At 44.1% G+C, this 20,798-nt stretch overlaps 1 protein-coding gene across 1 annotated transcript in view; it reads left to right on the forward strand.

Annotated features, from left to right (window-relative positions):
* Positions 1-20,798, forward strand: part of MAD2L1 (mitotic arrest deficient 2 like 1) — a 64,654-nt gene that overhangs the window by 38,509 nt on the left and 5,347 nt on the right. Inside the window, exon 4 of the mRNA XM_078677440.1 lies at positions 4,909-5,012. Within this exon, the coding sequence (XP_078533566.1) occupies positions 4,909-5,012 (104 nt within the window). The remainder of the gene's footprint in view (positions 1-4,908; positions 5,013-20,798) is intronic.

Below are 20,798 nucleotides of genomic sequence, written 5' to 3' on the forward strand. Positions count from 1 at the left end.
GGAGTCCCAGAAAAGAACTTGCAGTATTTAAGAAACAAGCATTCCCAATGCAATCGGTCTCACACTTGTTAAAATTTAAGCTTTTAGTGTTGTAAATGACAAAGTTACTTACGTTTTTTTAGTTTGTAATGCATCCTTTAAAGCAGATAAAATGAGCTACACTAACAACCAAAGGAATGTTTAAATCTGTAGCTGTGAGACCAGGCCTTAAGTTTGAAGAAAATGCACATTTGTTCCTAAAGTGTGGTAGCAATGTATGCGATTCCAGCTTAATCCACGTTGCATTCTGCTTCTTGCAGTCCCCTGGCCCATTATAACTGAAGAACTGCATGGAGGCAAAATGCCATTAAATAAAATAGACCCAGATAAACTGTCAGGAAAGCATGCACAATTTAAGTGCTGCCAAGCTCTGAATGCAGGGAGACAGCTGCTTCATGAGTCATTTATTACAAGGCCTATGTCGGCACACAGGGACAACTAACTGAATGACCTGTGAGCAAGGTTCAGCAAAGCAATGAGGCACCTACCTCACTTTAATTTTTGTTCATATTTGGAGTTGTGCTGACATTCTGCCTGTCCTGTTCCCAGTGCAGTCCCGACTTACTCGGCTTGGCGGCAGTGCTGAATGTCCGCTACCTTTTATAGCTTGGCTGCCGACAGGGCTGGGATGGCCAGGCCTCCGTTATAGAGATTCATCTAGTTTGTTTTGGGGCGTTTCACACCCTCACCACCTGCAACTGAGCTGGACCTAAAGCAGCTGCTTGCCATGCAGCTCGACAATCTTCATCCAGAGGACAGCCTGGTGAGCTGCTACAGCAGAGGCTACCTACGGTTCTCGGACGGAGGGTCACGAGTTCCGGGTCATCAGAGGGGAATACTGTAACCCCAGGAATATCATAGTGCATGCTGGAGTGCCACGACATGCACCACAAAGGCATGTTGTCACCACGCTTTAAAGATGAAGCACGGCTTGCTGCGTGGACCTGGGTATAGCACATGCAGGAGTGCTGCGACATGCTAAACAAAAGAGGCGTTCGGTCGCCATGCGCAAGTATAAAGCGTGGCGTGCCGCACTAATCAGGGCATAGGTCGTGCAAGTGGGCACGCAAACTAAAGAAAGACACGTTGTCGACACACTTTACGATAAAGCAACAGATAAAAAAAATCTGAAGCATGACGCAGCGACCAGACGTGAAACATCTTTAAAAGATAAAGTGCGTCATCCTTGATCTGGTGCTGCACTGAGTCAGGAAAGCAGGGCAGATTGGGAAGCGGGAGTGCTTGTAGTGCCTGCAACTGCAGCTACGAGAGTCTTAAAGAAAATAGTGCTCACAAACTATAAATAAAACATACTTTGTAACAACACATGTAACGGTTGGTTACAACGGGAAAAAAGGAGGTACTAAGGAGGAACTACTACTAAACAAATTAACCAATGGGGGAAAACACTTCCAAAAGACCGTGAAAGGAGCCAATAAAATACATGAGTGGAAAATGGGCGGATCTTAAAGCCCATATTCTGGTACAGCATGTTTAGAAGAGACCGCAAGTGCTGCCTAGACGAGACCTAAAAAAAAATTGTTCCCATACAATAAAATACCCAAACAACTTTTCTCTGCTCACACTGGAAAGCCTCGCGGACACTCATAAGTGGCCTTGGGTGCAGGAATTGGAGAGGGTGCTGAAGATGGGAGTACCACATGAGGAATGGGTAAAACTATGGAGGTGCTTACCAAAGACTATCGGCTTGCAGGTCAAAGAGGTGGTATAAAATTATGTATGACCTTTTGCCATAAACTATGATCAAACAGATTGGAAATATTGGAGAGGGCACAATGAAGAGATATCTGCACTATAAATGTGGGGGACCTGTCCTGTGATTAAATTGTTTGAAGAAATATTGAGCCATATAAAGGCCGCTTGCCTTCCAATTCCAACAGACCCTATAACCGTACCTGCCCAAATAATTGACGCAGACTGAAGAGCAATGGCTAGTCTGTAAAAACACATGCTGCTGGCACAGGAAATTGGAGTGAACTTTAAGAACACAAGACCCTCTGGCATTATGACCAGGGTACGCAGTTTGTGGACATTAATGGCAATAGAATATGTTGTGACCTGTGTGATGAACATACATTTGGTACAGCATGGAACCCAATTATGGACTATTTGCAAGGCGAAACGCTTAATTTGAAATGTACAAGAACAATGAACATAACAGCAGTTCATGCAAACACATGAGTTTGGTGTGCATCTGTCATTGGTGATGGGCGCTTAGACTCAACTTAAAGTTTTAACTTTTCTAAAAACAATCACCCAAAGCGGGAATTTGTTTGGAAAAGTTAGATCTAATAGAACCCATTTTTTATTAATGGTGGTGATGGACAGTAAATAAAAAAAATACAAAATTGCTGCATTCCCCCCCCCCCACACACACACACACAACACACCTCCTCTTAAACTCTAATTACGGTGGTTGAGGGTCGGTTGGCTTACCTCGGACAACCTCCCACAGGCTGTCAGAAGAAGGTTTATGCTGACAGATTTGACTCCACTGGCACAAACCTTGTGTTCTGCCTGACTTTGGTGGCCTGAGTTTGGTGAGCAAAGTACTCAATCCGTATTGCAATAAAGTACCTTTCTGCCAAACTCTAAATTTGACTCCTAATTTAAAATGTTTTAGAACATTGAGGGTGTTGAGATGTAACCAGACCAGAGGGAAACCATGATTATGGTGGTAGAGCACATCTTTGTTGGTACTCTGACACTATGAGGAGAGGGGTTGGGAGGTTGGAACAAAGTTAATTTGGGCTATTGTCTTTATTGTGAGCTGCAAACTAACTCTTTAGATAATGATTCATAGGATGAGATTATCCTAGTGGCTGGTAGAATGGTGTCTCATTCCTTGGAAGCACTTGCTGGGAAGATATATAATGGCTCATCTTTTTTGCTTTGAAGGCAGTTTTGACACTTAAGATTGGCTTCTGCGTTAAGTAGCTCACAGTCCCTGAACATATTATTGCGAAGCTACAAAGTAGCTCTGTCATGACCAACTTCAACGTTCACAGAAATGGAAAGTTCATAGATTTCATGGGCACTATGATAGTCTATTTCACTGCTATGTGAGAAATCTCCTTAACAGAAGTTTTCCATATCAATGCTCGCATGCACTACTAGGTGCCACTGTTAGGCTCCACACTTTCTTTCCCTGTCTCAGAGTACAGTTCGGGTGCCTCGCTGCCTCTTTTGTCAATATTGCGTTTTTTGTTGTTGTTTTTTTAACTCTAATGCAGTGTGCAAGGGAATATTGTTTCTACCTAAAACTAGTGTTTATATCCTGCCATGGCTGTCAGAAACCGATGTCAGTAACTTCGGTGTTCCTTTGGAGTTTATACTCGGGGCATGATTCCAAGTAGTGCCATGAGTTTGCTCTTTGTACCCAAAGGTGATTCAGGTCTGTCACACGAAGCTATTTCTCTGAACATTGAAGGAAGTCATGTGCCTTGCGTTAGTTCTGCTCCAATTTAAGAGAGCAAACTGGGTCCGTTCTAGAGGCAGATTCTGTAACTGGTCTTCACAGTCTGTCACCTGCAAAGTCCAAATCAAAGCAAACATAAGTTCTCCCCACCACCCACTCATCTGGCCAGAGTATCAAAAGAAGTGACGAGAGCATAAGGTGCCACTCTATCTTGCCCCTGATTGAGGATCGTAATCTGCAGATGATTCCGATGCACCCCTAGTTCCATGGGCTATTGGTGATGCCTCAGCAGGCCAATGCTTTTAAGAAAGTCACGCTGCATGTATTTGGCACATTTCCAGCTCCATCTGGTGTACCTTCAGGCCTGATTGATTAGCAAGGGCATCTAGTTGGGTTACCCCTGGCAGATCAGTCCTTGAGGCGCAGAGCCCCTAAAACTCACCTCTGGAGGTTCTGCACAGGGTGATAGCTTATGTTTTTTATACAGCAGTCCCTTCAACCTTTAGTAAACGCCATAGGCTGAATGTTGAATGCCAGGCTCATGTCCAGCTTGGTCAAGCCCTGCTGATGGCAGTCATTGGCTAAATCACATACCAGATATTTTTGGTGATGCTTTTCCCAAAGCGAACATTGATTGTAATCCTATAAATGCATTGGTTGAAATGTGACTTCATTTTAAAGCCTTAAGTAGTAATGATATCCATTTTCAGCAACTTAAATAAGAATCTCCCATTGCCATAAACGTCCATATGAGTGGAGGAAACGTGGCATCCAGAAGGCTGAGCGATGCGTTACAGGATATGATTCAGTTTGCAGCACAAATGAGCAAAGCATACCATTTGCAGGCCTAGGTTCACTGATTCGGGCACCCCTAAAACTAAGCAACAATCTACAACTCTGTGTAACCCAGAACTGGTACAGTACAGGAATCAGGAATACAAGCTTCTCTTGCAACTTATTTCAAGTTGATCTATACATGCAGTACATAGAAATACAGGTACTGCAAGTAAACTGATCTTGCTCACGCTCTGTCAACTCCCAAAATATTTCTTGAGTTATTTGGCTTGTTGGTGAAGAGTACAAGATGGGATAGATTTAATGTAACCTGGAAGTCTGTTCCAAATAGTTAAACATACTTTTGGCTTGTTCTATGGAGGCGCTGAATGATCTAATCTAATGTGTGAGCACAACATAAAGTAAGCTGACTATCAATAAATCTAAGCTTCACATAAATAATTCAAACTACTTAGTACAGACCACCGGTTTGAGAGAAAATAAATGCTGGCCGCTGGTGGAGCTAGTGTGATCTGGTTAAAGTGTGTAGCTTTGGTGCGGTTGTCATGGATAAAGGGCACACTATTTTCCTAAATGTATTGTAAAGTATGCTTTACTTTTAAAGAACAAGTTTGACTTTCTGTAATTTTTTTCAGTGGTCCCAGAGAGAAAACACCAAAAGCTATCCAGGAAGAAATTCGATCTGTTATCAGACAGATCACAGCAACAGTTACTTTCCTGCCCTTGCTAGAAACTGCTTGTAAGTATTGAGCAAAAATACCATTGCTCCAAATCATGTTTGATCTTCATTGTGGACTCATAATGCTGTATTCTCAATCCTGCAGTCAAGCAAGATAGCATTGTATCAATCAACAGAATTGTTCTCTCAAACAGAAGTCTCTTGTCCTGCAGGTTATCATTTGCCAGTACCATTTAGATTTAACAGGCTTTCCTGTACCCACCAACTCTCTCCTTGTTCATGAGCAACTTCAAATCCCCGTTTTGTTTTTATGGTTTGTACTCTTCATGGGAAGGATTTAGAAAAGTAGTAACCCGCTAAATGTTTTCATCCTGGTTTAAAAATAGTGTGTAAGACGTTTTATTTAAAGTAGAACTGGGAAATTTCCATAAATGGTAACTGGGTTCACAGATAAACTGACAGTCTGTGTTCAATGAGGGAGTCTGACACTTTACTTCCTTTATCTGACCATTGCTTGAGATGCCATTAATATTTGTTAAATGCATTGAGTCTGTAAGCCCTGACAAACACATGAAGGGTACCCATTTATTTTAGACTACATTTTATTACGGGAAATGCCACAAAATTGTTTCGAGTCTGAGCGGTGTTGGCTTGTTGGTAGATAGAAGCATCAAATCACTCCTGTTATGGATTCTTGTAAACTAATAGATTGGGGTTCACTCTTAAAGGACTGTGTAATATATTTGTTGTTTATTTAGTACTTATATGGGTTGGTTTCCAAACTAAATCTGCCTTTTGTAGAACTTGAGTGATCTGGCATGCTTTAGGAATGCTCACAAAGATATGAGAGGGACCCCTAGTTGAACCAAGGGAATGGAGGTACTATACCAGAAACAAAAAGGATGTTGCCTTGATTAAAATGCTCACTTTGCTGCATGCAATGCTCAATGAATTGTTTATGTATATGTATTTCTGATAGATACATCTGCCAGTGGATTCCTCACCTTGTGAATATCCCCTGCGCAGCAGCCAATCGGAAACTTTTGTAGCTCTCCACGCTGGCGAGGTCATGGATGACGTCACAGAGGGTACGACTCCGCTCGCGACCCCGTTGACGTCACTGGATCCATAATAGGGCCTCGTCGGCATGATGACGTCAGTTCCCTTTTTTCCGCGCCGTCGACGCCAACGATTTCTTGGGACTCTCCGTAGTAACATTGTTATTATAGTTGTTATGGTCTGTTCTTCTCGTTTCCTTTCGAAAATGTCTGGGAGAAAATCTGGTTTCAAGCCCTGCAGGGAGTGCGGTAAGCAGATGTCCATCACTGACCCGCACGAGGATTGCGTATGGTGCTTGTCTTCCGATCACGATGTCGATAGATGTGCGTGTTGCAGGAAGATGACCTCTAAGGCATTAAAGGAATGGGAGGCGAAGTTATTTATTGCCAAGATGAAGAAGAATAAGAAGGCGAGTAAAAGAAGATCGAGGTCTCGTTCCGAATCCAGATCGGGTTCGCCGTCGGGACATTCGAAGTCGAAGAGACATAAGAGAAAGAAGCACTCTTCGAGGCGTCACTCTGATAAGGAACCGGCACCGAAGTCATCTTCTCCTCGACGTCACGGAGGTGAGGTCGATCCTTCTTATTCAAATCCGGTCTCGCCAGAGAAGGAAGTGTCTCCTGAAGTAGAAGTCTCTCGATCACCGACGCCGGCTCCTTCGGATTCGGTCCATTCTTCGGATCCGGGTGAAGCAGAGCCAGAGCAAGAAGATCAGGAGCAGCTTTCCTGGCTCCAGGTCAAGACTCATCACACTATCTTAACGCATGTATGGTGTCTTTGCAAGGGCCATGTACCCCTCTGGTGCGCCTACGGGCCCCATGGGTCCTTTTGCCTACAATTTGGGTGTTCCTCAGGCATATGCCCAGGCTCCATTTATGCCCTTTCTTCCAGCGACGCCGTCCTGGAATTTTCTGTCGCCGAGGGCTCCGGCGCCTTACCGAGAATCTCCGACGCAGTCTGTTCGTCCTCGTTCGGCGCAAGCGGCATAGTCTGATCCGCGTTCGCCGCTGGTCCCTAATCCGATGGAGTCGGTTGTGGATCCATCGACTCCAGTCCCGAGGATCCGCTCCTGGAGGGAGGCCCAAAGAGTTGTGGAAGAGGCACGCTATCGGCAGGAGATGGAGGAAGGTGAACTTCCTGATTCTGAGGACTATTTTGCAGAATTAAAAGATGCAAGTGGTCTTGATGTTTCCCCTGAGTGGGATTTTTCTCCTGGTTCAGATGCTCCTTCGAAGGAGGTAGCCCCATATCACACAGTTGTGAGAAAAGCTGCTGAATTATTGGACATTAATCTTCCTTCCGCCGAATTTAAGTCCAATCTATTGACTGAAGTGTTGCATTCTCCATCCTCTGTAACTGAACCTTTGTTACCGTTTAATGAGGCAATTCTGGAGCCAGTGTTGGAGGTTTGGAAGAAGCCTTTGTCTGCTCCTGCAGTCTCCAGGACTGTGGCACTGAGATATAGGGTGGCACTGGAAGATCCAGAATTTTTGTCAGCTCACCCTTCGCCTGAGAGTCTTGTAGTTCAGGCGGCTTGCTCGAAGAGGTCTTCAGGAGCTTTCCCTCAGGTTCCAGCTGACAGGGAGTCAACTGATTGACCAGTCTGCTAAGAAGGTGTTTTAATCTGCGAGCATGGCACTGAAATCAACAAATGCAACTTGCTTGATGGGAAGGTATATCCATGCCTTGATGGAATCCTCTAAACAGTTGCTGCCAAAACTGTCTGATTTAGACAGGAAGAAGTTTCAGGAGGTTTTGGATGATACCCAGGCTGCTGCGCGCCAGGTCATTCAAAGTGGCCTGGATACGGCTGACTCAGTGGCTAGAATTATGGGCTCTGCAGTGGCTACGAGAAGGGGAGCTTGGTTAAAGTCTTCAGACTTTTCTCAGGATGTGCAGGCAACTTTGTTGGACTTACCTTTTGATGGTACAGGTCTGTTTGGTAAGAAGGCTGATGCCGCACTTGAAAGATTCAAAGATAGTAAGGCCACGGCAAGATCACTTGGCTTGCAGACCCAATCCAGATCCTTTTGTAGATACAGAGGATTCGGGAAGTCCTCCTTTCGTTTGCAAGGGCAGCCTCGTCAGCAGCAACAGCAACAAAATGCGCTGTATAAATCTTATAGAGGAAGAAACGGAGGTCGTCCACGAGGTAGTCAACCCTCCTCCTCTTCCTCTACCTCTCCTCCTGTCGCCGCAGCAAAGCAGCCCTAGATTCCCTATTACCAGTCATGTTGGTCCTGTGGGGGGTTGGCTTATCCATTTTCTGCGGGATTGGGAATCGGTCACTACAGACCAATGGGTTCTCAATCTTGTAGCAAATGGTTATGCTCTTCCCTTCAGGGAATTTCCTCCAAATTACCCTCCTTGTCAAGGTGTTTGCTCAGAGGAACATCTCGGTCTCCTTCAGGAGAAGGTTCTGACCTTGTTAAAGAAAGGCGCGATAGGTGGTTCCAGAGCAGGAAAGGGGTCAGGGATGCTACTCCCGGTATTTCCTGATTACCAAGAAGGATGGCAGGCTTCGCCCAATCCTGGATCTCAGGATCTTGAATCTTTATCTGAAACAAGAGAAGTTCAAGATGCTTACCCTTGCGCAGGTTCTTCAGGCGCTGCTGGAAGAAGACTGGATGGTGTCGCTCGACTTGCAGGACACGTATCTTCATATCCCGGTCCTGGAGTCGCACAGGAAGTATCTCCGTTTCACGGTGGGGTCGCAACATTATCAGTTTGCGGTCCTTCCGTTTAGAATTACTACTGCACCTCGAATTTTTACCAAGGTGATGGCAGTGGTGGCCGCCCATCTCAGGAGGGCGGGGATTCCTGTATTCCCCTATCTGGACGACTGACTGATCAAAGCAGAGTCTTCAGAGAAGGTGCTCCATCATCTGCAAGAGACAACTCAGTTGTTGTACAGGTTGGGTTTTTCGATAAATGTACCCAAGTCTCACCTGGTGCCCTCACAGCGCAACCTGTTTATAGGGGCAGTACTGGACACTACTGTTTGTCGAGCATTCCCTCCACCTCAAAGGATTCTCGACATTCAGGAAATGATTCCTTTGTTTTACAATGGAGCGGTCGTTCCAGTCCTGAAGGTCCTTCGCCTGCTCGGTCTGTTTGCTTCCTGCATTCTGCTGGTCAACCATGCACGCTGGCACATGAGGGCGCTCCAGTGGTGCCTACGCAGGCAGTGGTATCAGCACAACTGAGATCTCGGGGAGTCTGTGAGGATCTCCAGAGAAACTGCAGCGGATCGGTCTTGGTGGAGCGTGGAGGGCAATCCGTCTCAAGGAAAGCCCTTTCATCTGCCTCCATCGGTTGCCACAGTGATAACGGATGCCTCCACTCTAGGGTGGGGTGCTCATCTGGGGGATCTGGAGATCAAGGGGCTTTGGTCTCCAGAGGAAAGGTTGCTTCACATCAACCTTCTGGAATTGAGGGCGATTTGTTTAGCACTCAAGGCCTTCCTCCCTTCCCTTCGCGGTCAGTCGGTTCAGGTCCTGACGGACAACACAACCGCAATGTGGTATGTCAACAAGCAGGGAGGGGTGGGGTCGCATCTTCTCTGCAAAGAAGCTCTGCGTCTCTGGTCCTGGGTTCAGGACCACCAGATATGTCTGATGGCAAATCATCTGGCCGGAGTTCTGAACGTTCGCGCAGACAGTCTCAGTCGGAAGTTCTCTGCCGACCACGAGTGGAGGCTTCACACAGAGGTGGTTCGTCACGTCTTCCGGACGTGGGGAACTCCTCAGGTGGACCTGTTCGCCGCGCACGAGAACGCTCACTGCCCGTCATTCTGCAGTCTCCAGTATCTGTTGCAGGGAGCTTTGGGGGACGCGTTTCAGTTGAGTTGGGGCTCACAACTCCTTCACGCGTTTCCTCCCATACCCTTGATCCCTCGGGTTCCGAGGAAGATTCGCCAAGACCGGGCCCAAGTTATATTGGTCGCCCCGGATTGGCCAAGAATGGTGTGGTACACAGATCTTCACCTATCCTCGTGCCCGCCGCTCAGTCTCCCTCTCAGGGCAGATCTCTCTCAGATGGAGGGGCAGATTCTACACCCCCACCTCCAGACCTTACACCTTCATGCCTGGAGATTGAACGGGGCAACCTGAATTCTTTTTCTCTCCCGCCTGATGTGGTGGATGTAATTCTTTCGGCCAGGCGTCTTTCCACAAAGTCAATCTATTTCTATAGGTGGTCCAAATTTGTTTCCTGGTGTGGAGAGAAATCTATTGACCTCTTGAGAGCTAGTTTGTCCAACATACTTCAGTTTGCACTTTCTTTGGCCCAGCAGGGTGTTGCTGTGACGACTGTAAAAGGTTATTTATCGGCCTTGTCGGCATTCCTTTGTTTGCCGGACCAGCCGTCTTTATTTAAGTCACCTATTGTATTGAGTTTTATAAAAGGTCTTACCAACAAATTCCCTCCAACTCCATTTATTGTACCTCAATGGGACTTGAATCTTGTCTTAACCTACTTGATGGGTTCACCCTTTGAACCTTTACACAAGTGTCCCATGAGACTTCTGTCTTTTAAGACTGTTTTTCTTGTAGCAATTACCTCAGCAAGGAGGGTAAGTGAGCTTCAAGCTCTTAGTTCAAAACCCCCATTCCTGACCATTCATGCTGAGAGAATGGTACTTAGGACCAGGGCTGCTTTTTTGCCTAATGTGGGAACTCCCTTCCATCTGGGGCAGTCCATTACCCTCCCTACCTTTTTATCCCCCCCCCCACCCTTCCAAGGAGGAAGAGCAGCTTCACCGCCTAGAACCTAAGAGGGAGGTGAGTTTCTACCTCGATAGGACTAAAGACTATCGTGTGGACGACCAGCTTTTTGTTGGATTTGCTGGCTGTAAGAAAGGAAAAGCGGTGCACAAGCGCACGCTGTCGAGATGGATTATCCTGTGTATAAAGATCTGCTACGCCCTGGCTGGTAAGGAACATCCAGAGGGTATAAGGGCTCATTCTACTAGAGCAAAGTCTTCAACATCTGCTTTGGCTAGAGGTGTGCCTGTAGAGGATATTTGTAGAGCCGCAACTTGGGCCTCCCTCCACACTTTTGCAAAGCATTACTGCTTGGATACCGAGGTGAGGAGGGACGGCCACTTTGAGCGCTCTGTCCTCCAGGATTTCTTGGTATAGCAGAGTGGACACCCTCCTCCGGGAGTGGGGACTGCTGTGGGACTCTATTCACAAGGTGAGGAATCCACTGGCAGATGTATCGATCAGAAGAACAAGTTACTTACCTTCGGTAACGCTTTTTCTGGTAGATACAGTATCTGCCTGTGGATTCCTCACTGACCCACCCACCTCCCAGTTTGTCCACTTTTCTATACCACTTCTTGTGGTTCATTCTTTTTTCCAGAGGAGCTGAAAAACAGAGGATAATCTTTATCAGCAGCAAGAATGTATGTCAGACTAGTCTGAAGAATGAAAACTACTAGCACTACTCGTAAAATGCAAAATAATTGTGAAACTCTTTAGATCTTCTTATTGAGCTTCTGGCCCGAGAACATCACCAAAGTAAGGGATATTGTAAGAGATTGTGGTAAAATCTGATCAAACCAAAAATACAGCCAATGATTCACCTAACTTGGAAAATGAGACATCTGTCATGGTCTTTGAGATTTCTAATGGCTCCACCTCACAGTTCTGCTAATTAATCACAGTAAAACATTTTGGACCTACAGTTTTCAGGTTGTTCTTTGTTGACACACATGCAGTATCTAAACATGAGGACCGTGGCAGAAACCATAATCCATGTTCCTTGAAGCGAGGGGTGCTCCACAAGGTGCTCACATACTACTCGTATTTCCAAAGGCAGGCAGCTCAGGCAGGCAAAGCATGTCATCAGCCGACCAAGGGTATGGCTGCCCCTCTTCATAATGATTCATTGTGCTGCTTCTAAACGGCGCCCGTAAAGAATTGGGTTTATTGGGGATAGGGAGGCAGGCATTTCAAACTTTATCCTCATGGCCTAGGATGGCATAACCTTTGTTCTTTTAAAATATTAATGGTTCACTGTTTCTTGGTGCTGAATAACAAATGTTTATCTAGCAATTATATGCAGGTCATTGGTACTTGTGTTGTCTGCCTCAAAAGAATAAAGCTGACTGGATTTAAGCCAGTGACCATGTGGTCAAACAGATCCCTGTTGTGGGTACAGTCTATAAGCCTTTGGCACCTGGCTGACCAGAATACAATGGACTGCTAAATATTGTAAATAACTGGCAGAAAAGCATTGCTTTCCGAGTGTCTAGACCAGCTGGTAGGGGGAGTGCAGTCACATCTGCACAAGACTGCTGTTGCACACACCAAAACTACAAAAGCATACTCCTGATATGTTTTGGTAAATTGAGGTTGCATTCTGAAGGTTTTGTCTGATTCTAACATGTTTGTGTGGCAATAAGTGGCGTGTGTATGTATATTCACAGAAAACAAGGGCTAAAATAACAGTTAGGTGAACATTAACGTTTTGAACTAAGACGTTCATAGGTCATAGTTAGCAGAGCTAACTAACTTACGCACCTGCTGTACACTGCATATTACCTCACATTACATCACTCATATGTTTTATGACATTACTGTTGACATCTCAAATGATCGTTGACATCATCCAATGAGTTAGTTTGATTTACAGTTTCCATAGTAGTGCATAACTGCCAGTTTATTCGTTATCTAATTTAGGGCAGCCTATGTCCAGTTAATGGGTAGGTTTTCAAAACTCATGTGCCTATACTATTTTCTCTTTCTCTCTTAAGTCGAAGAAACTGGGGTATTTTACTGTGTAGATAAAACGTATTTTATGTATTGGAATATTGTGATTATTTTAACTAACTAGACCAATATTTTTCACTTTCATGTGCTCCTAATACATCCTAGATGTGTAAAGGTATTGATCACAATATAAATATTTGCTTTGAAGAGTAACCCTGTGTGCAGGTGACAGTTGATAATGTGTTCAGCATGTTCCATGCCCAGATTAGGCTCTGTAGAAAGCTTGCAAAAGGGTCAAGGATTATACATACTAAGTACTGTTAGCAACCTTGAATTATTAGAATCACCTCAGCATAACATTTTCTACGTAACATGGAAGACTGTGTGCACCAGGTATTAAGCTATTTACGTGTGCTTGTTTTGCTTCAGAAGATGGTTTATCTGTATAGTTTTCACCACAGTATGAAGGCTGCTGGTAGTATCTTTAGCATCTTCAAACGTTCCTTATTTTAAGCGAATAGTGTCTTTTTATGCCGAGTGTTGCATAGTATACACTGTTCCTAGTAAATACTTTTAATTACTCTGTAGTGTATTTCTCATGAGTTTCACTGTCTGCAAACAGTGTGGTGGTAAAGAGTAAACGCTCTCCAGAGTGAATACTGTATACAGTATCCACTTCTCTGCTCATATCAACTTCCTTTCTCAATGTAGATTCGGTGACTGTCAGAAGTGATATACAGATAAAAGCTGTCCGTAGTTGGGCATTCGTTTGGGACATACTTTTAGTGTTTTTAGGAACTTGACATTCTCTGAACAGTATACAATAAGGGTTTTCCTTATACCTGTAGTTAATAGTTAATGTGACTAAGTTACCAATGAAATGTATGGTTAGGGTCAATGTTGCACCTAACCCATGCTTTCTACATTTAAGGGAGTTTTGTCTGTGATCTGATTAATGATAACCTCGTTCATCTGAACTGTTTTGTACTTACTTTGTCTTCTAATGACATACTAATTTATAGCGCAATATGTGCCAAAATGTAGCTTAGATGACATCATGGATGTTATAGAACATGTCATGAGTGATGTAATGTGAGGTCCTAAGCTGTGCATGGGGTGGGGGAGGGGTGCAAGTTATAGTTAGCCATGCTAACTAGAACCTGTGAATTTGTGTTGTCACTGACCTATCCACCCATCTACAACGTTACTTTAGCCTTTGGTTTTTTTCAGTGTATTTCCAGTTTTTTTTCTAACCTAAAGTAATATCTTATTACCATACATAAAGCCAAGCCCCCTGCCATGCACCTAAAGACCCTGCAGCAAATCTCTCCTCATGGCCTTATGTTTTTTGAAGTGGAGGGTGGCCAAGTGCCCTCCCTACCTGACCCTCATTAAGTCAGTTAGATCCTGGGGACCTCAGAGCCTTACGTTTTTTTAAGGGAGAGGGCGTGTGCTCCCCCCCCCCCCCACCCCCCAGAGCCCTGGACATTTTTTTGCTCTTACTGCTCTGAGTTCCTTGCAACCATTCTCCAATACACATCTGGGGTGGGTGAAGGCTACACTTTGTGCATTCCTTCTAGACAGCCACAAACACAGGATTGGTAGGTGTCTGAGTAATCATCTGGGCAGGAATGGGGGATGGGTACTAACACCTGAAGATGCAGTCCCATTTCCCACACAAAGGTATGATTAGCCATCAATCTGGAGCCAGGGCTGGGAAGCAAGGACCTATGTGGACTAGGCACAACTGGTATAAGTACTGGGCCTCTGACTTTTTAGCATGACAGTTCACTACTGGACCGGTGAGGAACTCTGCCAGGAGTAGAGACTGCTGTGCTGCAAGGATTGTCACTCCGCTTGACTGGTGCTCTGGAAGAACTGCTTTTCTGTGCTGCCTTCTGATCTCTGCCCTGCTGAGGAAAAGGATTGGACCCATCATACTTGAACTCAGAGTGACTTCAAGGGCTTTCTGGCGTGCCTCCCTGTTCTGAAGTCTCAGGGCCATCAAAGACTGCCTTCAACCTTGAAACTGCAACTGGACTCCACCATCTGTGAGTCCTTCCCTGCCAAGTGGTGCCAATCCAGTCCTGGGCCCTTGAAAGGTGATTTCTTTTATGCTGATCCATTAAAACCAATGCATCTATGACTTTGCGCCGATCAGAACCAACACGTTGCCCTTTGACACATGCAGTTGCTGCTCAACATAGTTTTGACTGAATGGCTAGACGATGACTGAATGGCTAGACGATGACTGAATGGCTAGACGATGACTGAATGGCTAGACGATGACTGAATGGCTAGACGATGACTGAATGGCTAGACGATGACTGAATGGCTAGACGATGACTGAATGGCTAGACGATGACTGAATGGCTAGACGATGACTGAATGGCTAGACGATGACTGAATGCTTGACGCATCGCCATCACCGAAAAGGGGTTGCTCGACGGCCTTCAACTGCGTGGATCGGAACTGCTGCTTCGCCTCCATCCACTGGATCGACAATGCAACACCTTTGGCTCTTCTCACCAAGTCTTCAACGCTTCCTCCGTCTAATTTACTTTTTCAGCTGGACCTGCATGAGTCGGGTAGCCGGTCTGCCCTCCACCGTGACCAGGTGGAACTTTGGATTTACTCTGTTCTAGTGCGACCAGATGTCCCTGGTTGGCGCTTTGACTCCAAGCACTGTATTTCAATTTAATCTTTAAAAATTAATATCTCCGGTTCTACTTATTGGAATGTTGTCATTTTGATCTTGTTTAACTAAAACATCTGTTTCTAACACTGTGTGGAGTATTTTTGTGGTGTTTTCATTGTTACTGTGTGTTGCACAAATGCTTTAGGTAAGCCCGACTGCTCTGTGCCAAGCTACCAGAAGGTGTGCACAGGTTATCTTTGTGTTCCTCTAGCTTAACCTGACTAGAGTGGTGGTTCCCGCTTGTACAGGGCAAAATAGTCTGAGAGCCAGAAACCCCAGGTCTAACAGTTGGCCACTCGGAGCAGGGGTGCACACCATTCACCATGAAGGGTTCATTCTTGTCCCAACGCGAACTATCTTCATCTCTCATTTTCCCTACCAAAAAAAGTCCTTCATCTCTGAAAAGTAAGTTTACACTAGTGTCTAAATCTTAATTGGTTGTATCTGTAATGAAACGTCCTGTAAATATAGCCCACCAGCTCTACAATTTCCATTGAAATCGAAGAAAACTTTTTTTTATTCTGTGAGAAGGGGGTCTATGGTGGTTGGTCGGAGTTCTTCCTCGATTTCCTACTTAGGTGGTTGGTAGCTTAAGCAAGGGGTGATGTGAAAAAGTAATTTAACTTTTTCTACATATTTCTGCTTACGAGATTGGTTCAGACTTTGCATGAGTGTGGGAGTCTTTAATTTCTTGATATACTACAATGTGTGCAGTTACTCTGCTCTAAACAGCAATAAACATGGTAGGGGTGTTTGGTTTAGAGGACTGCACCGTATCTTAAAAAAATGCGCCATCTTTTGACACGCATGCTGGGATACTCACTAGCAGGGGTGACACGTTCTAAATAGGGATTTCTAACTAAGATGCTGTAGGGTTGCCACTCAAATTCTGTAGGTTATATTTCTTCCTCGGACTTTCTAGTGAAACTGCCATAGAAAGCGAACTAGTTCTTCATTTATTAACCAACTCAACTATTGTAACCTCCTTAATGCTGGTGAAGTGGCTGTTTGAACTGAAACAAGCAGGACCACACCAAGCCTGGGTTAATCTGACACAGGGTCTTGTTTGAATGGATTTGATCTAGATTCCCTATGTACTATGTTTTTTGAGCCACAAATGTATCTACCATAGCCACTTCTCCCATATTCTAAACCCCCTGCATATGTTACCCTGCTGTAATTTGGCAAAAACACTCCCCTCAAATATAAAAGCCCAAGTCCTTTCAATTAGGTACCTTTTTTTTAGCTCTCATCTAAACAGTGCATTTGCTCTGCTGCAAGATGTATTGTTTACAGTTCAATGGGCAATATTTAGATTGCTTAGCTGCTGTAGACTTCCGGAGTGAGGACCAAATACATGTTCTTCCTACTCTTTCGTGCTACCCTGTATTTTTGCAACACTTGTTTATTTTCTAAGCTTTTCTGTTTTTCTGGACGTGTAATGTGCTTTCCTGTTTTTTTAACACAGGCATACTGTTTTACTTTAATTGCTAGAATGCAGAACAGCACAATGTAGAACTCTACAGTGGCAGTCTCAGCTGTCGCACTGAGGGGGTTCAGTTGTGTTTACCCTGTTTCTACAATAAAGCTAATCTAAATCTACCAGACTACTGATGAGCTTCACTGGCGATGAATTAAAGTTGAACCCTGTGAACTTAAGGCATTATCATCTGATAATGGTGTGTGGTGTATATAATCGGACATGGCACATTTTGGAGGCAAAGAACATGCATTTTATGAAGGAAATAACTACGTTAATTTTTGGTGCAAAAATATGCCAGCGTTTTAGAAGGGTTTCCAGCATAATGATCATTAATTTTGTTAGTTTCTTATTTGGATTTTATTTTAACATGAAATCAGTTATAGGGCCTCCTATATTCCCACAGCATCCTGGGCAACCAGTCATGTTGTGGGTAGACTGGAAGGATGCTTTTGAGGCATATTTAGAAGCCATTAGATGAGACCATTTTATCCCTAAATTGAAATTAGCTTTACTTCAGCACAATCTTGGTTTTGAGGGTAGGAAAATTTAGACTTCATCTGTACAGGATGACTGAGGACAATGCGGAGTATGAGACCGCTGTCTGCTTTAAATGTTTATCATGGCAAAAAGTTTAATGTTATACCTTTCCAAGGGGCCAATTACTGGGGAAAAAGCATTGAACAATGTGTAGGTTGTCTGCGTGTGTTGGCACCCTCATGCAAATTCAAAGATCTGCATGAATTATAAGATCAATTGACTAATAATACCATTAACCGTTATTCAATAAAAATTGTTGAGCAGTGGTGAACCTACTTTTGAGAAAGCTGTTGCTAAAAAACTGGAGGAAGCTCTTATCTTTCAGTATTGAAATAAGAAAATAAAGTCTTGTCAGGAGTAGATAGTGGTCAGACTAACCAAAGAGGTGAATCTAGCGGCTAGAAAATTTGATTCACACATGTCCAACTGGGAGAAATAACACTCAATGTTTCATGTGTGGAAGTTTCAAACATTTGGCAACATTTGCTAACTGTCCAGCTGTGAAAGCAAGGTATTATCGCTACTAACGCACTGGCCACTTTTCAAGGGTATGTAAAGCTCATACAAAAAAGCGTAGGACAGGGCAGAAAAAACTACTTCTGTACAAATGAATGAAGAAAATTCATCAGAGGATGAGTAAGTGTTGGTTGTGAGTGTACCGAACTCAAAGTATGAAATGTATGCTGATATTAAACATCACATGCTGATTGTTAAAGAAACCTATAATCAGCCTAAGTGTGGTATTACAATTGCTGGTGAGGAGGTCAATATGTTGGCTGATTCCTGTGCACCATACCTTTATAATTGATTAAAAAAAATGCATTCCTGCAACGACCAAACTTGAAAGTACTGATGTGACCCCAGTAAGTTATTGTGGGAAGAAATTGCCTTATGTGTTGAATCTGTATTGGAATTTAAAGGCATTTCCATCAAGGCTAAGGTGTATGCGTTGAAATGAGGCAAACCTCTCCTGTGGTGGGGGAGCAAAAATATTTTGAATAACACTCAACCCCAACAATCGATGACAAGTGATTGCCATCAATATTGCTGAAGTAGATCATTGGAGTATTTCCCAGAGGGTTCCAGGACAGCCTTGGTAGGTTAAAGGGGTTCTCACATTGGGAACTGCACTTTCTGAGTAAGATGCAGAGTGCACAAGGTAAGAGTGGTCCACTTGGCTATGAAGGAAGCTTTGGGAGTGGAACTCAAGCTATGCTCTGAGGTCGTGATTGAGCCTATAGAGCCCTTGGTATGGCTTAGCCCAATTGTTTTAGCGAAAAAAGCCAATGGTGAAGTTCGAATGTCTGTTGACTTCCTCAACCTAATTTGCTGTATTTAGGTGGATCGCCATCCTGTGCTGAACATAAACCCATGTTAGGCACATTGGAAGAGAGAGTAAGTGCTTTTTCTACTTTTTGTTCAAAGCGTGCCGCCAGATTGTGTTGCATCCCGATACCTGACATAATTTGTGACACAACAAGGTGCATTTAGGTACTTGAGAATGATGTTTGGCTTTGCTCCACTTCTGCAGTTTTCCAACCACTCGTGCAGAAAGTTTTGAAAGGCATAAACCATGTAACTTTATTTCAGGGTTACATTCTGGTGTATGGAAAAATTGGCAGGACCATGACCTTGTATTAGAGATTGCAGGAGTCCGAAATAACAATTGCAATTTTTAAGTGTAAGTTTTCTGAGTCAGAAGTGGGGTACCTGGGTAATATCATAACTCAATCATTCCTCAGCCTAACCGAATATTACACAAAAAAATGTGAATCATTTGCCGGTCTGACCAGGCCCGTGAGAATTGCTCTTTCAGAAAGCGAACAGTAAGAGTGGTTTGATGAATGCTAAAGATCATTTTGTGTGGTGCAGGAGGGTATAATCAAAGCCCCGGTGTTGAAAGTTTACAATCCAAAACTGTACTTGGCACTGATGCCAGTGCGTATGGGCTTGGTGCGGTACTTGTTCAGGTACATCAGGGTAAGGAATTGTGCATTCTTCAATGACTTGAGGGGGGGGGACTAAAAGTTATTAGGTAATTGAAAAGTAAGCACTAGCCTGTTGGTGGCGGGGGGGCGTCAACATTTTAAGACCTATCTGTGGGGAACCAACTTTGAAATAAGAACGGATCACAAACCCCTGGTGCATGTATTCACTATAAAGGGAGCTATGTATGTAGGTTCAAGGAATCTAAAATTGGATGGTCTTTCTCAACTACCAGTAGCATCAACTGGAAACAAATGCATGGAGGAACAGGATAACTACGATTGGGTTGCTGCTGCCATGAGATGTTGCTTGAGGGAGCTATCACTGAGGATGAATGGAAACATGCTTTGGACAATGATGAAGAGTTGAAGAAAGTAAGCAATAATTTGTTTAGTGTGTGGAAGAAAGAATGGACTAGTGATGTACTGTTGGGAAAGTATAAGCTGGTGTGGACGGAATTGTCAGTTGTGGATATTTTACTCCGAGGTGAAGAAAGACTGTTCCAGATTCTGTTCGAAACAAATTGATAGGGTTGCTACATGATGGTCATGCAAGAATGACTGCTATGAAACGGAAGGCACAAATGGATTTTAGGTGGCCAGGGACAATGAAAGGTATGCGAGGGATTGCGATGCTTGCATGAACAGTGAAAATTCGTGTTTGGTGAAGGACTCACCTATTGTACCAATTGGATGTCCTGAGGGAGCATGGAGGCAACTTTGAATGGACATTAGTGGTCCTTTTGGTCAGCGACCGCTATGAGGAAGGTTTGAAAAATCAATCAGGACTAAGACAAAGTGGTCTGAAGTCCGCATCGTTGAGGAGGTAAAGAAAGATGTGGTGGTCAAATTCTGCTAAGATGCTATTGCAAGGGAAGTCTTTCTGTGTAAAGCTGTCAGATATTGGCCCACAGTTTGTTTCTCCAAAAATGTCAGATTTTCTCAGGTTGCATGATATACATCACAGGACAGCATTATATTACCCCAGAGAAAATGGACTAGTAGAGAGGTTGAATAATGCTAGGTGATTGTTTACAACTGGCTACCAAGAATGCGTTGAAGTGGAAGGACTAATTGAGACGTATGTCAAGAAACTATAGATCCAAACAAGACATACCAGTCGTAGGAAGTCTCATTTGATGCTTCTGAGAGGAGGGGGGGGAGAGCAAAAAAGGAGTGTCATGTGGATGAGGTGTAAAAAAGGTGATGGATTTGGTGCCGAAGAAGTGGTGAGGGAGAAGCAAGCTATTGTAGAAAATATAATAAGTGATATTGGATGGGGATGAGAAATGAACATTAGATTAGTTCCTCATGCCTGGGGAAGAAAAAATTGAGGATCGTTCTGGTAGAGTTTAATAGACCCTACCC

This window comes from Lissotriton helveticus, chromosome 2_1 (assembly GCF_964261635.1).
Source record: "Lissotriton helveticus chromosome 2_1, aLisHel1.1, whole genome shotgun sequence".
Classification (NCBI taxonomy): Eukaryota; Metazoa; Chordata; class Amphibia; order Caudata; family Salamandridae; genus Lissotriton; species Lissotriton helveticus.